Source organism: Gastrolobium bilobum, unplaced genomic scaffold (genome assembly GCF_033153095.1).
Source record: "Gastrolobium bilobum isolate Gb01-03AN ecotype WA unplaced genomic scaffold, APGP_CSIRO_Gbil_v1 utg18685, whole genome shotgun sequence".
NCBI lineage: Eukaryota > Viridiplantae > Streptophyta > Magnoliopsida > Fabales > Fabaceae > Gastrolobium > Gastrolobium bilobum.
This window is the reverse complement of record NW_026898737.1, coordinates 221,361-238,083: the sequence shown is the minus strand read 5'-3', so window position 1 is coordinate 238,083 and position 16,723 is coordinate 221,361. Positions and strand designations below refer to the sequence as shown.

Below are 16,723 nucleotides of genomic sequence, written 5' to 3'. Positions count from 1 at the left end.
CGGGTTGTCATAAATCAAATATCGCAAAAGATTAAAATGATAGGTAAAGACACGTGAATAAATTTATATTACATCTCTAACACACCCCATCACACAAGAACTTTTAGGACTTGAAGGGTGGACAATGCATAAGCCCACATCCCTTGTATTCACCATTTTTACGAGAATAAGACAGCAATTTTTGGACTCTAGAGTTTAGACCACTTCATAATGGCAAAGCGGGTAACCCGACCCGCCCCGCCTTCGACCTCCTCAAAATAACCCAACCCACCCCGCCCCGTTTTTTAAAGTGGATTGAAAATTTCAACCCATCCCGACCCGCTTCCAACCTACCCAGCTCCGCGACCCATCAATATACTAAAAAATTATATACTACCCATAAATGTAAAAGGTATCAAATGAAGATAAAAAGAGGTGTAAAAAAAGTCATTAATGAATGTTTTATGTTTTTTTTAAAAATAAAAAACCCAACTTGACGCCCCGTGGCGAGTTTAACTCGTTTTGACCCGCCCTTAAGCAAGGTGGATTCAAACCGGTTGACGGGTTGAAAATCCCAACCCGCCATTTGTGATAGGTTAAACAGGTCAACCTGACGGGTTAGACCCATTTTGCCACCTCTAGTCATAAAGGCTCTGATTTCATGTCGTAAACAAATTACCCAAAAAGCTTAAATTGTTAGATGAAGACACATGAATGAATTATTACATATCTAACAATGGTTTAAAAAAAAAAGTTTTCCCACACATGCACCAATTTAAGGTTTATTATCAAGAATAGTACAGTACATTCAAAGTTTTTTCTTATGGATGAAAATTCAAATTTAGAGCACCAAACATGTATTATGTTGCTAACAACATAACAAACATTAGGCGGATTTAGGTCTTTCGAAGGCTAAATACCACTGTTTTTATAATAACCCAAGTCAGCAAAAATCAGAAACTAGGAATTTTCCATGAATTACCAGATAATAATTAGATCAGAAATCTAATTATCACAAATTTAGTCACTTTCAGATAAAAGTGCAAGTACAGAGAGTTTTAGGGTAAAATAAAGAATTTAACCGAAACTTGTGAATAAATTAGTAAATGGCTAATTTGTAAGAATTATGAGAGAAAGCACATATTTAGAAATGCTAAGTGTTGGCTAGAAAGGGAAGTGTGAAAGAAAACTGAAAATCAAGACAGCCTACATCTCGCTGAAGCAAGCAGTCTAGCAAGCAGAGCACTTGCTCACAGACTATAGCTCGCTGAGGCGAGCAATCAAGCAAGCAGGTTCGGGAAATGTTAAAATTTAACATAAGAGACTCTCTCTCCTCACACACACTCAACCATCTCCCTCTTACCCGAAAAATAGCCATTGAAGAAGAGAGAAAAAGGTCCAAAACCTACATTTTGCTTGAGTTGATGAAATCCAAAGATTTAAAGACCAAAGATGTTTAGAATCCACCCAAGAACATAACCCGACCCTCATTTTCAGACTTGGTGGTTGGTAAAGAGAGATTTTCACTTCTCAAAGTCTTGAAGATTTGTGGTTTTTGAGATTTTGAGTGTTTGAGCTCATTGAACCTTGGGATTTTCTTCTCCTAGCATTCTATGGTGATTCATGGTAAGAAACCACTACTTAGCTCATGTTTTAATGGATTTTCATCAATGTTAGGTTTTTGGTGAATAGTGCCACGAAATTGGTTGATTTTGGATGGGTAATGATGGTTGTTTGTGTGTTGTTGTTGTAGAGTTGATCCTAGTGCTATAGATGTTGAGGAACAACCATTGGAATCAACTTTTGTGCAAGACTTGGTTCCTTGAAAATTTCCCCAAAGAGGGTAAATGATGAACTTTTGGCTTATGAGAAACTTCTAGCCAATAGCTTAGCATGTTATGTGTTGTATGATATGTTGATCACAATTTCACTTTGTACCATAGGTTGCTTTTGTGTTGTTGATTGTGATTGTGGCTCTTGAAGTAGAAAAGAGCAAGATTTGAAAGTCCACTAAAGGTGAACTCCTGAATCTTGAGATTAATCCCCTTGTGTATTCCACCATGCTCCATTAGAGTAATGGTTGCAATTTTGCATTGTGCATGGTAGTAGCATGATATGGTGTGATGCATTGTTAGTATGAAAGTATGAATATGTTGAATGACAAAATATATGAGATTATGTATGATATGTAACCTGGCCAGTGGATGTATGTATGAATGTGATTACTTTCCTTGGACGTAATAGAAGTCCTTGGGGCTTGATGCCCAAGAAACGTAACAGAAGTTTCTTGAAAGTAATACATGTATGAACTTTCCTTGGACGTAGCAGAAGTCCTTGGGATTTAATTCCTATAAAACGTAGCAGAAGTCTCATGAAAGGACAATACCAGAGACGTAGCAGAAGTCTGTTGATATTATTATGTGTAGGGACTTCCCTTGGACGTAGCAGAAGTCCTTAGGGTACAAATACCTAAGAGACATAGCAAAGTTCTCTTGGAAGTTCCGTTAGTAAATAGATGCGTATTTATGCTATGTTCAGTTATTATGTATGCACTGTCAGTGAAATGTAGGGTGGAGTAATCCTCCACGGACCCTTAGTTTACTGTGATTTATATATCACCTCGTGTTGTGGGGAATAAATTTCAGGTACCTCTACAAATGGTGAGGGAACATCACTTGGCAAGAGGCCACAGATAGCATGACATGTGGATATTTGTCTATGTTTTGATATGTAGTTGACATGTAGACAGGATTATTTTGAGTATTCACATGAGACTATGTACATTTTGATGTCTAGATAATGGCTATGTGTATTTTACATAATTCAGATGTTGTGTAATTGTGAAGAGAACAATGAACATGAGTTATGTAATTTGGACATTCCAATATGATCATGTTTATTTTGATAGCCTTGATGTACATTTGATAGAGAATGATGTATAGGGCTAATGAACATTTGATGTCCAATGATGTATGTATGTAATTTAAGACTTCATGATGATTATGCCATAAGAACATATTTATTTAAATGAACTATTATGTTATAGAAATGTGATATTCACAAATATGAATGTCATGAAATGTTGATGGAAGCCTATGCTAATAGATGGCTAGGAGTTTTGATAAGAATTTGAATTATGTATGTTGAGATGTAAAGAAATAGCTTGAGATGCAAGCAACATAATAATAATAGTCGCTTGGAGCCTAAGAAATGTATATGCCATGTAATATTTCAAAGAGATGAGATGCATGTATGTTTGTTGGGGATATGGTTGCTATTGTGGTCAATTTGGTACCCTAAAAGATGAAGAAAATGGGGATTTAAGGTCCCAAGTTAGAGACATAAAACAAAGTGAACTATTTTGCAAATTAGGGTTTGCTCGCTCAACCGAGCAGTCCAGCAAGCTAACCCTAAGGTCGGCAGTAGCTTCTAGTTGAGAATTTAATTGCTCGCTGCCCTCCTTGCTTAAGCGAGCAGCTCTGCGAGGAAGGGTGCTACTCGCTGACTATAGCTCGCTCAAGCGAGCAGCTTAGCGAGCAGCGTCAGACAGAAATAATGAACTCTTAACACCTTGTATGCTTATAGAGGCTACTTGGTGGTTGATATTAAGCAAATGTAATATGTTTCCGCATTATGTATGGGTTGCAATTACGTATTGGAATTATGTTTATACAAAACTAATGTTTATGCAAAAGAAAGTAAAAAGAAAAATTTATCTGTAATTTTAATTCAATACTGATATTGTAACTGTTCTTAATATCATATGCAATATTAACAAGCCGGTTCTAGAACTGGGCGTTACAGTTTTCATAGAAGTTATGCAGAAAAGGTTTCAATAGATTGTAGCAATTATACTACCAAAAATCATAACAAAACAGGACAGTAGGCCAAGAGAAAGAGGAAGCACAAAGACTGCTGTGTGTACAGGAATAAGTGATGCATGTAACTACGCTTACTTGAAGCCAGTCAGCAACAGCTGCAACATTAGGCATTGTCGCACTCATTCCAACAATTTGCAGACCTTGAGCAGGATCAGCCTTATCGCTGCTTCCACCTGAACTTTCTCCATCACTTGATTTTGAAATGCCTTCTCCTGCTGCATAACGAAGCTTTGTCAACATAAGTTCTAGAAGATAACCTCTACTTGGATCACCAACCTGTTAATAGACGCAGACAGGGAAAAATCATAAGAACCATCTACGTATACCATTTGTTGTTCATCTTTCGTAATGATCCAATACAAAAGTGTGGAGAAAAGCAGCATGCAACAAAAGCATGACAAATAACTACAAAAAGTAATGACTGGTGATACCATATGCAGTTCATCTATCACAATAATTCCCATTTCTGATAGACGGCTCTCTTCCAATAATCTATTAATTAACGAGTTTGCCTTCTCTATTGTGCAGACAGCTACAGAAGTATCTTTAGGAAGTGTTCCACCACCTTGGTTTCCATAATAACTACGAACATGTTTACCGAGTGGCTCAAGAAGACGTTCGAGATGTTCCGCCTACAAGAATTAAAATGAAATTATAAAAATGAAGTAAATTGAAAATTTTGAAATATTTTAACACCGAATCCCTTAAACAACATCCACAACCTGAAATGTAATTTTTAAATTTTAACAGACAAGAGAACAAAAAAGAGCACCTTTTCTGCACAAATTGATACATATGGTAGAACAAGTAGTGCCATCTTTCCGGTTGTTATCACCCTCCGCAGCATTAAAATCTCAGCGACCAAACTCTTACCAGCACTGTGGCAACAAGAAAAACATTCATAACAGCCTTTCTTGAATGAAAGGCAAAGAGAGGTAGCTAGAGAAGGACAGAGAAAAAAGAAGAGGAAGGTGAAACAAAATGACAAAGAAAAACATAAAAAAGGCAGGAAAATCATGTCAAGTAGTGTAAAACACAATGGAAGACATGCAGCATAAGACCATAGAAACAAAATAAGGACTTAAGCAATAAAAGAGACAAGAATATAAAATCATATAAAAATTCAATTAGGTTCAATACAAGAAAAGGAATATGAAAAGAAGCAATACATTTATTGATTAAATGCATATTATACTGCTTTTTATTGAACTGAAAACAGATTTATAATTTATAGAGTACAGTACAAACTCAAAAAGGAAATTCCTGGAGAATAGTCCCATTATTTATGGGTCAAATATTCTACTATCAAAAAAACAGATCTGACATGTAAGAAAGTAATAGCAGAATCTGATATCTAAAGAAACTACAAATGTGCGCTATATTTACAATTCTAACACTCCCCTCCAAACTGGTTATTGGATATCATCCATTCACAGCCATAGTTATCAAATGCGGATTACGGCATGTCGCGGCCAACCCCGAAAAATGCTATAGCGTCATAGCGGATTGCGGTTGCGAAAATAGCGGAATAGATATATGAAAGAAATAATGACAAAAAGAAATATTTTTTAAAAGCAAGAGATGCGGATAGACTAAAAAACTCTTAAATTTCTTCTGTTACACATTTAAATTTAGGACAAAATTGACATTTTGCCTTATGATAGCAATATGGCCGCAAATGCAATCTTAATGGCCGCTATTGCGTCCTGGTGTGGCGCGGCGCGGTTTCTTGCGGCGAGGCACCGCAACGCTCATACGGCGCGGCTCGCGGCGCAATTAACTACTATGTTCACAGCTTGCTCACAACAGTTTTCAACGAAACACCTTTTACCCCCTTTGTTAGTACATCTTCAAGCTGGTCTTCTGTAGGCACAAATAGATTGCAAATTATTCCATTTTCCAACTTCTCCTTTATGAAGTGTCTATCTCCACATGCTTAGTTTTGACATGTTTCATTTGATATTGTGCAATGTCTATAGCAGACTTCTTGTCACAATACAATTCCATACGTCCACTCTACTTAACCCTCAAATCGTCTAGGATTATCTTAATCCATAGTAACTCACAAATTCTTAAGGCCATTGCTCTAAAGTTTGCCTCTACACTAGATCATGGCACAAAAATTTTGTTTCTTGTTCCTGCATGTGACTAAATTTCCTCCAAGGAAGGTGCAATACCTGAATGTGACCTCATATTGTCGATTGATACCGTGTAGCCAGTGTCTTTGAGAGGTCCTCGAATAAGTTACATATGTAACAAACTCAGTGAATAGGACCTATATGCACCATCTTGAGGGGAGTATCGGTAATTGTAGGTAACTATGTAATTAGCATCTTGTTAATTGATCTCGTGTAGTCAGCGTCTTTGAGAGATCCTCGAATAAGTTACATATGTAACTGATACAGACCTCTCAATAATAAACTCAAATCTCACAATTAATTCTGGAAAAGAAGTTCAAACTGATATATTGATAATTCTGTATATGTATTACAATTCGTAATTGAGTCACTCTTTGAATCGAGTTACAGGATTCCACTCTATATATCTCTAACAGCAAATTACAATTAAGATAAAGGATGAAAGATCAAAGATAAAAGATAACAGAAAGAAAAGATAATGAGGAGTATTCGAGAGACTCCACGCTCTCCTGGTTCCAGTCCTGCAATTGCTACTCGGTACCCTTTGCACAGCACCATGCTTCCCTTCTTAACCAATTGGTGCCAGCTCTACATTCTGTTGGAGGGCAGGATGGAGATTTACTGCTGAGTCAGCAGAGGCAGCAGCATTAGAGGCCACAGCAGGGGCCCAAACTCTTTTATTTCTATCTCTTTGGTATACTTTAGTGGGCTGGGCTGTATCAATACTCTCTCCCATTTTAAGAACCTTGTCCCCAAGGTTGAAATTGGGGAATTGACTATTGATGATTGAAAAATCCTCCCATGTATTTTCAAACTCAAGGAGGAGAACCCACTTGATCAAAACCTCCAGAATTCCTCTGTTGGAGCGTCTCCACTGCACTAAGGTTTCCGGTTCCACCTTGAGCTCCCATTCTTCTGTTAGGACAGAAGGCAGGGGCTGGGAATTAGGCCTAAGACAACTTGCTGGCTTAAGGAGTGACACATGGAACACGGGGTGGACCTTGCAACCATCTGGTAGTTGCAGCTTGTAGGCTGATTCACCAATACGGGCCAAGATTGGATAAGGTCCATAATACCTTGGACTTAACTTTTCATTAATTTTTCTGGCAATAGTCTTGAGTCTGTAAGGTTGTAACTTCAAGTAAACGAGGTCCCCAACAGACAGTTGCAAGTCCCTCCTATGTTGATCAGCTTGCACCTTCATGCGATTCTGAGCTTTAAAAAGCTGTTGTTGTAAATCATGTAAAATAACATTGCGCTCACGAAGGAGCTGACAAACAGCATCAACAGTGGAGCCATTCTGAACATCCATTAAAACATGTGGAGGATCACTGCCATATAAAGCCTTGAATGGGGTCATGTCAGTTGATTCCTTGTATGTGGTGTTGTACCAAAATTCTGCCCAATGGACCCATTTAGGTCAATTTTTGGGTTTAGGACTACAAAAACACCTCAAGTATGTCTCCAAACAGCGATTAACTACTTCCGTCTGACCATTAGTTTGTGGGTGATAGGCTGTAGTATAATGTAACTTAGTTCCAGCACTCTTGAATAATTCTGACCAAAACGAGCTCAAAAACACCCTATCTCTATCCAAGACAATGGTGAGAGGGAAACCATGAAGTCGGACGATTTCCCTAACAAACAAATCAGCAACATCCTTAGCCGTATAAGGGTGGCTTAAGGGAAGGAAATGAGCATATTTTGTGAGACGGTCCACCACTACAAAAATTGTATCGACCCCATAAGCCCGTGGCAGTCCTCCCACAAAATCAATGGAGATATCAGCCCAAACTTTGGTGGGTATTGGGAGGGGCTGTAACAAACCAGCAGGGGAAAGATTTTGAATCTTATTTTGTTGGCAGACCTCACAAGAAGCCACATATTTCTGAATGGTGCCCTTCATACCCTCCCAATAGATTAATCCAGCCATCCTCTTATAGGTACGAAAATAACCAGAATGACCCCCAATGGAAGAGTCATGAAACTCTTTAGTAATAGAGGTATAAATCTGGATTCCCTTGATAAGACTAGCCGATCTTTAAAAAACAGTCTTCCTTCCTTCAATTCAAATCCCTCATGCTGTCTCGGATCAATAATGAGATCCTGCATGATTTTCCGGAGCCTTGGATCATGCTGAACTTCGATTTCCCACTGGGTCAGATCCGGTAACTGAACTTGAGACACCACTGCCATTTGCATTTGCCTAGAAAGAGCATCGGCAACCTGATTTTGTCTCCCCGGGGTATACTGGATTTCAAAATCATATCCCAATAGCTTGGATGTCCACTTTTGTTGGTCCTCTCCCAAGATTCGTTGCTCAGAAAGGAATCTCAAGCTCTTTTGGTCAGTTTTTACTATGAAGTGCCTACCCATCAAATAGTGTCTGCACTTTCGCACTGCAAACACAATAGACATCAACTCTCTTTCGTATACTGATTTATTTTGAGCCCTTTGAGAGAAACCTTGGCTGATGTAAGCCAAAGGCCTATCTCCTTGTGTCAGGACAGCTCCTATACCCCTCCCAGAAGCATCAGTAACCATTGTAAAAACCTTAGAGAAATCTGGTAGTGCAAGAACTGGTACTGTACTCATCAATTCTTTCAATTGTGTAAAAGACTGTTCAGCAAAAGGATCCCATTTAAAGCCATTCTTCTTGAGTAAATCAGTCAAAGGCTTGGCAATTTTTCCATAGTCCTTGACAAATTTCCTGTAATAGCCAGTGAGCCCCAAGAAACCCCTCAATGCCTTAACAGTCTTTGGGGTTGGCCAATCAACCATGGCACTAATTTTATTTGGATCTGCCCGAACCCCTTCAGCTGATATAATATGTCCCAAATATTCCACATGACCCTGACCGAAACTACACTTTTTCTTATTGGCCAGCAGCACATGTTTACGAAGTGCTTGAAAAATCTGTTCCAGATGAACTAAATGCTCCTCACGGCTTTTGCTATATATAAGAATATCATCAAAAAATACTAAAGCAAACTTCCTGAGAAATGGCCTTAACACATCATTCATAAGAGCTTGGAAAGTAGAGGGTGCATTGGTGAGGCCAAAGGGCATCACCAAATATTCATAATGACCCTCATGCGTCCTAAAAGCAGTTTTGGGAATGTCCTCTTCCCTCATCCTGATCTGGTTGAACCCAGATTTCAGGTCAAGTTTGGTATACACCATTGACCCTCCTAACTCGTCTAGCAACTCATCTACCACTGGGATAGGAAACTTGTCTGGGACAATCAACTTGTTAAGGGCCCTATAATCGACACATACTCGCCAACTACCATCTTTTTTCTTCACTAGAATTACAGGACTCGAGTAGGGGCTGACACTGTGTCTAATCATCCCATTATCAAGTAATTCAGCAACTAATCTTTCTATTTCAGACTTTTGGTAGTGAGGATACCTGTAGGGCCGAATGTTGGGTACCTGACTCTCAGGCTTGAGCAAGATTGCATGGTCCCGTGTACGGCTAGGAGGAAGGCCTCTGGGTTCTTGAAACAAATCTTCATATTCCAGAAGCAGCAGTTCAAGTTCCCTCCACGGAGCGGACCCATCATCCTGTCTCTGGTGTGATGCTCCAGAATCCAGCAAAAACCCTTGACCCTCGTTCCTTAAAGCCTTAACAATAGATTTCAAGGAACAGATGGTTCGGCATAGTGAAGGGTCACCGCTTATTAACACTTCTTTATCTCCCTCTCTGTACTTCAGGTTCAACTCCTTAAAATTAGCCTTGATCTCTCCTAATCCAGTCAACCAATCCAACCCAAGCACTATGTCAACTCCCCCCAACTCAAACAGGTACAAATCTTGTGTAATCGAAGCCCCTTGTACGTTGACCGTTATTCCTAAGCACACCCCCTTGCAACTGACTTTGTGTCCATCACCGACCTCCACTTGATAAGTGGGAGTCTCCGTCACCTCCAACCCAAGCGTTTGCACCAGCTCCCTACGAATAAAATTTCTTGAAGCCCCACTGTCCACTAGGACGACCACCTTCCTTCCCAGAACGTCGCCCCACACCATCAAAGACTGATTCGACGAAAGACCCATAAAGCTTTGCACCGACAGCTGCAACGCGGCCTCTTCGTTCTTCTCGACAGCCTCGTGCGTCAAATCAGGAGGATCGTCTTGTGCTTCAACTCCTTCCCCGTCTTCATCATCGAGTATCATCAAATGAAGTTGCCCCACTGTACACTTATGCTCCATATTTCACTTCTCGCCGCACTTGAAGCACAGACCCTTCCTTTGCCTCTCTCGCCACTCAGCCTGGGACAACCTCCTGCTTGTACTTCCTTGTCCCTCTTGCATGCGACCCCCAACTTCATAAGAATTAGGGATTGCAGCTCCCTTTGTCACGTTTGTGGTTCTAGAATTTTCGCCGTTGAAATTCCTTGAAACAGGTGTCCCCATGCCCGATACGGGTTGGGTTCCAACCCTTAAGTCAGTTGGGCCCAGGCCCACTCGCGAAGAGGAATGGTGTTTGGTGGTTCCAGCCAAGTGGGCTCGGCTAGCTGGCCCAAATCCTTCCTCACACCAAGCCTGGTTCCTTTTTTCTATCTTCACCGAGAGCTTCATCATCTCCGTCAGTCCAATCCTGGGGTACATCAGCAACTCTTCACGGATGCTGGATTTAACTCCGTTCAACCAAGCGCCTTTGAGGAGTTCGTCATCCCTAAACCTCAACGCGCCTATTACCTTCTCAAACTCCGTCCTGAACTCCGCCACGGTTCCATTTTGTCTAAGGGTATAAAGAGCACGGTAAGAATTATCGATGACCTCAGGTTGAAAACGGCCAAGGAGCTCCCGACAAAATTGTGCCCAGGTCACATCCATTGCATTTAATTCCCACCACTGGTACCAGTGTAACGCCTCTCCGTCAAGAACCACCATCACGGCTGCGATCTTTTCTGCTTCTCCTACCTCATTCAAGGAAAAATACCTCTCGACCTTGCTTAACCAACCGTAAGCATCTTCACCGGAGAACGTGGGAATTTCAAGACGCCGATGGCTGTGATTAAAAGGGGTCCTCCTGCGTTCGAACCGATCACCGTCCTCGTTGCCTTCGTATTCATGATTGCTATGCCTTGACCTTCTACTCCCTGACCTGCTACGGTCTTCTCTAGCGCGCATCGTCTGGGTTATTATATCCAAACGACGCAACACTTCAGTCAAGCTCAGCTCGGTAGCTTCCAACCGACGAGCTACCGTTTCTTGCCTTTCATCGTTCCGGCGTTGTCCTTCCTCCAAGGACGCTAAACGTTGATCCATGTGACGCGTCAATACCATCCACAGAGCTCCTAGATCGGAGCTCTGATACCACTTGATACAGACCTCTCAATAATAAACTCAAATCTCACAATTAATTCTGGAAAAGAAGTTCAAACCGATATATTGATAATTCTGTATATGTATTACAATTCGTAATTGAGTCACTCTTTAAATCGAGTTACAGGATTCCACTCTATATATCTCTAACAGCAAATTACAATTAAGATAAAGGATGAAAGATCAAAGATAAAAGATAACAGAAAGAAAAGATAATGAGGAGTATTCGAGAGACTCCACGCTCTCCTGGTTCCAGTCCTGCAATTGCTACTCGGTACCCTTTGCACAGCACCATGCTTCCCTTCTTAACCAATTGGTGCCAGCTCTACATTCTGTTGGAGGGCAGGATGGAGATTTACTGCTGAGTCAGCAGAGGCAGCAGCATTAGAGGCCACAGCAGGGGCCTAAACTCTTCTATTTCTATCTCTTTGGTATACTTTAGTGGGCTGGGCTGTATCAGTAACAAACTTAGTGAATATAACCTATACGCTCTACCTTGAGGGGGAGTGTCGGTAATTGTGGGTAACTATGTAATTAGCATCTTGCTAATTATGTATTGTAAATAGGGTAGTCAGAATTATGTAATTAAGGTAATTAGGAGAGCAGTGATATCTGTATTTGAATTTATTATTTATGGCTATAAAATCCTGACCCTGTTCTGTAATCGAGACACACAAATTTCACCAAATGTCTCTAGTTTCCTCTTTAATTTAAGGGTGGCAATGCAGGCCACGGTTTATAGCATTGCTGAGGATTTTGGGCTCTGGTGCCAGATTAAAGTTTCTGAGAATTACTCATCTATTGCATCAAGAGAAGATTTACAATTTATGAGTGTAGTAGAAACTAAAAAAGGAAATTCCTAGAGAATAGTGATTTGGTCTAATCCCACGATTCATGAGGAGAATATCCTAACCTCATAAAATACAAATTTAATATATTAACAGAATCTACTATCTATGGAAACTACAACTATACACGAAATTTACAATTCTAACATACACCACTACATTAGTAATAATTACTAAAATTGGGACTCAAAAAATCTCTTTAAATGAATCCTTATTGTGGAAAATTAAATTTATTATGCCACCATATGAGAGAAGACAATTTTAAATGAAACCCCATCCCCCCCCCCCAAAAAAAAAACTTAGTTCACTAACGCTTGTATAAATGAAAAGGATAGAAATAAGACAAAGTTTACACTAATTGATAGTTACATGAGAGAATACCTTGTAGAAGCACAATATACAAGATTTCTTCTTTGTAGGACACCATTTACCCGAAGGCAGTCAACCTAAAAAATGAAAGAAAAAAAACCCTGATTAAACTTACATATGCCAGAAACTAAAGGATTTTAAAATAAACCAGCTTAAATATCCTTCTCAGTGCTCAATAATGTTACTCCATAGCTAAGGAGCAATGAGAAGAATTCGTGGCAAAAAATGGAACTATAATCAAAGTGACGCCCAAATCAACCACAAAGCCAGAACTTTTGGAAAAAGAAAATAAAATAAATTAGTAGAAAAAAGTGGCAGCCAGAATTAACAACAGGAATTAAATCAATTATCTAGACATAACATATTGTGTAGTCAGAGCGCGAGCCATGGAGCAGTGGTAAGGTTGTTTCTTGTGACCGAAAGGTCACCAGTTCAAATCTAGGAAACAACCTCTTTGCAAAAATACAAGGTTAAGAATGCGTACAATCGACTCTCACCCCTATCGTCATAAGTTGAGGAGCCTTTTGTACCAGGATTTTCCCTATTTAACATCTTGTGTCGTAAATCATTATAATGACATAAGAAGCATCTCGAATAAAATGTATCTGTACCTGCCAATTGTAAAGCTTTGAGATTCCTTTATTTCTATAAATGCTGCATATTTCAGGTGGAAGCCAACTGTTTAGATCTAAATGATCATTAAGTGACACACTACTTGAAGGAGTACTAGCTTCATCAGATCCATGTGTCCTAATTGCTGTCCTAAACTCATTGAGGGGTGAATTAGATGTCATACTAACATTATCTTGACTCACTCTTTTGCCTAATACATCGACTAAAATTTTCTCTTGCCCTTCATTCATCTTTTCATATGTATGACCTGTTATAGAACCAGATTCATACGGTTTGCCAGCCCCACAAGTAACATTGATTGGATCATCAACACAACAATTTTGCGGGGTACTTTCATCCAAATTATTGTCCTCAAACGAAAAATCAAAATGCTTAACAGGAAGGCTAGACACTTCATTCATAGAATCTTTTGCGTGCATCCCAACCAACCCTAAAGGAGTACTCGTTTCCCTATTCCAGATTCTGCTTTTACTTTGATCCAATATTTTCCTTGGCTTGCCATCATAATTTTGTAGATTACATGAGTTCTTCATCTCAAGTTGGTCTTCCACCATATTACTTTCTTCTATAACGTTAGAAGAATCGTTAGCCATGGGAACACACAAACCATCAGCAAGTTGAATTGCTTCATTCCAAAAAGCTTCTCCAGGTGAAAACATCGAGCTTCCACGCGTTGACCTTGGAGTCTCCTTAACACAAGCTTTAACAATCAAAGATCCCGGTGTATAGCATTCAGCCATATTGATAGGTGATTTAGGAGTATAACTACATTTTCTAAAGCTTGTGTCAAGGGTAAAAGTCTCAACACCTCCAGAAACCTGTCACTCAGAAAGCAAAGCAGCAAAATATCAAAATATATATCATAAATTGAAGTAAGAATCTGGTTAGAAAATCCAAACTAGTATGATTTGAGTTTAACCTTCATATTACTGCCAGGAACATTTGCCGTAGTTTTACCAACAGCACCAGACTTGATGTCTTCAGAGATATTGTCACTGGAAATGTTTTCACCGCCAAAATTTGGCTCACTAGCGGTGTCATTAAGCTTCTGCGGTAAAATACCATTTTTCTCTACCAATGTGAGGGAGCCATGTCTATTGTGTCCATCCATTTTCATCTCTGATGGTGTATCAATGTTTGGGCGCAATTCGCTGCATGTAGCATATTTTTAAAAGTCAAATAAAAAATATAGATGAGTAAAAGAAGAGAAAAGAGAAATAAACTACCAATAGCAACCCTAATTGCACATCTCCACATGAAACAGATGCCCCTGCAAATAATGATACTAACAAAAAGATACAATTTCTGAAACAGACAAGTAAAATACCCGCAATACAAAGATAAAAAGTCTGCTGCAAACTGTTTGAGCTCGGAGCTTTCCACAACTTGTTTGAAATCACTGCATTTGTTTTCCTGGACAAGATCTTCAACCACCACGCCACTCACATTGGGCAATTCATTTACGGGTCCTGGCCGAGTATCTTGAGAGTGTTGATGCTCTTGAGCTAATAAAACAGGCTGCTTATCAAGTTCATTGTCAAGTGAACTATTGATCTCTGATGCTAAATTTCTCCTAACTGAATCCAGCCTGGCTAAAGAACTAGTTGCTGTGTTTGCGTTGCAATCATCCTGCGACGCAACCAAGTAACTATCCAAAGTACCTTTAGCACTTGGAGACGGAGACCCATCAACCCCATGCCTTGCACCTTTTTCAGATCTCCCAGTTTTTATAACAGGTGACACAGTTTTCCTTTTCTTTGAAACATAAAACTGTACGCATAAAGCCAACAAAAAAACTGAGAAAAAAAAAATCCACTGACTACAAGAATCATAAACCACAACTAAGCAGCGATATTCATAAAATGTCATTTTTATTTTATTTTTGGTTTCATGCGTCCATTTAGATTACTTAGGTTTCAGTTTCAATTTTATCATGTGATGCAGAAATTTCAATGGAATGTGCGCAGGTAATGTTGTAGTGAACGACGTCGCCTAGGGTTTCGGAAACTGGGAATGAAATTAGAGAAGGACCTGATTGATGCGGTTCCGAGGCGAACCAGAAGCCATGGTCGAAGAGGTGGATTGGGGTGCAGAGCCAGAACAATAAGGTCCTCCTTCTTCGCCGTGCACTAGCCGTGAGAACCACGCGTACGACGTCGCAGAGTCCTTCGAATCCTCATGTCGATCGCAGATAGAGGACGAAGCGGTTTATTACTAGGCGCTACAGAACACTCACAGTCACTGATAGCTAGAAATTGAAATTGAAATTGAAATTTTTCGCGGAATGGGCTGTGTTTGGATGTTGGATAATGATATACCTACTTTGGAAAACAATACTACATAAATTGGAATGGCAATTGAACCCCAATTCAGAGCTCGTTTGTATTGACTTATCAAAAAAGTTTTTTTATGATTTTTTTATTTTAAAAGTATTTTTTATAAAAGCTACAATTATTTAGATTTTTAAAAAAATATTTAATTTTTAATAAAAATATTTGACTTTTGACTTCTGTTTTTTTTAGAAGCTAAAATTTTTAGCTTTGGAAAAAAAGCATGTTTATTACTTTTTTTTATGATTTATGCTATTTTTAAAAGTAGGTATATAAACAGACGTTTTTCGAAAAATGTTTTTTTCTTAAAAAAAACGGCTTTTGAAGAAAAAAACTCATCCAAACCGGTTCTTAGTGACTTGGCTTTTTAAGGGCTCGATGGTTGGATCGGAAATGGATTTGGTAGATAGAATATGGGATTGACAAGTGTCTAGTATATCATGTGTTTGATGTGCATTAAACAAATAATATAATATGATAATATTATCTTATTCAGTGTTTGAGACGAATTTTATTATATCATATTAAAATTTATTTTTCAATATAATTTTTTTTTAAAAAAATTATATTATTTACGCATTAATTTTTATAATAAACTATTATAAATATATAAAAGTCAATATTTTAAAAAATATATGTTAAAATACATAAATAACTAATAAAAAATTTTTAAAAAAAAATTATATCACCGTTGAATTTTAAAAAAAGAAAATTAGTTTTAAATTGATTGTCAATATTAATGCCAATGGCTAGTGACAGTGGCTGATGCGGTAGGTGATAGGAAAGATTGGCTGGTTGAAGTGGTGTCGGTTATAGGGCTAGCAGCAATTGGTGGTGGTGACGATGCCGGCAATGGTCGGTGACAATTGTGGTGGCTGATTGATGGTAGCGATAGCGGTGATGGTTGGTGCTTAGTGGTTGGAGGTGGCAGTGACTGGTTGGTGGTGCCGGTGGTCAATGACGACGACGATGATGGTGGTGGCGACAATGTCAACGATGACCGATGGCAATTACAGTGGTGGTTAGTGATGGTTGGTGTGGTGGTGATAGATAGGGATGGCCAATGAAAGTGGTGGCGACGGTGCAACGGGTGATTGGTGACATTTATGGGGGTTGATCAATGGTGGTAGTGACGGTGATAGCAGTTGACAATGGTGGTGGCTGGTAGCTAATGGTGATAACCAATGATGATAGTGGTGATAGTAATAGTT

At 39.1% G+C, this 16,723-nt stretch overlaps 1 protein-coding gene across 1 annotated transcript in view; it reads right to left on the bottom strand.

The window, feature by feature from the left end:
* Window positions 1-15,420, bottom strand: part of LOC133283632 (helicase and polymerase-containing protein TEBICHI) — a 35,298-nt gene extending 19,878 nt beyond the window's left edge. Inside the window, exons 1-8 of the mRNA XM_061480512.1 lie at window positions 15,214-15,420; window positions 14,510-14,952; window positions 14,102-14,333; window positions 13,161-14,000; window positions 12,562-12,626; window positions 4,633-4,738; window positions 4,292-4,492; window positions 3,936-4,136 (exon numbers count right to left, since the gene is read on the bottom strand). Coding sequence (XP_061336496.1) covers window positions 3,936-4,136; window positions 4,292-4,492; window positions 4,633-4,738; window positions 12,562-12,626; window positions 13,161-14,000; window positions 14,102-14,333; window positions 14,510-14,952; window positions 15,214-15,249 — 2,124 coding nt within the window. The 5' untranslated portion in view covers window positions 15,250-15,420. The remainder of the gene's footprint in view (window positions 1-3,935; window positions 4,137-4,291; window positions 4,493-4,632; window positions 4,739-12,561; window positions 12,627-13,160; window positions 14,001-14,101; window positions 14,334-14,509; window positions 14,953-15,213) is intronic.
* Between the last annotated feature and the right edge of the window lie 1,303 nt (window positions 15,421-16,723).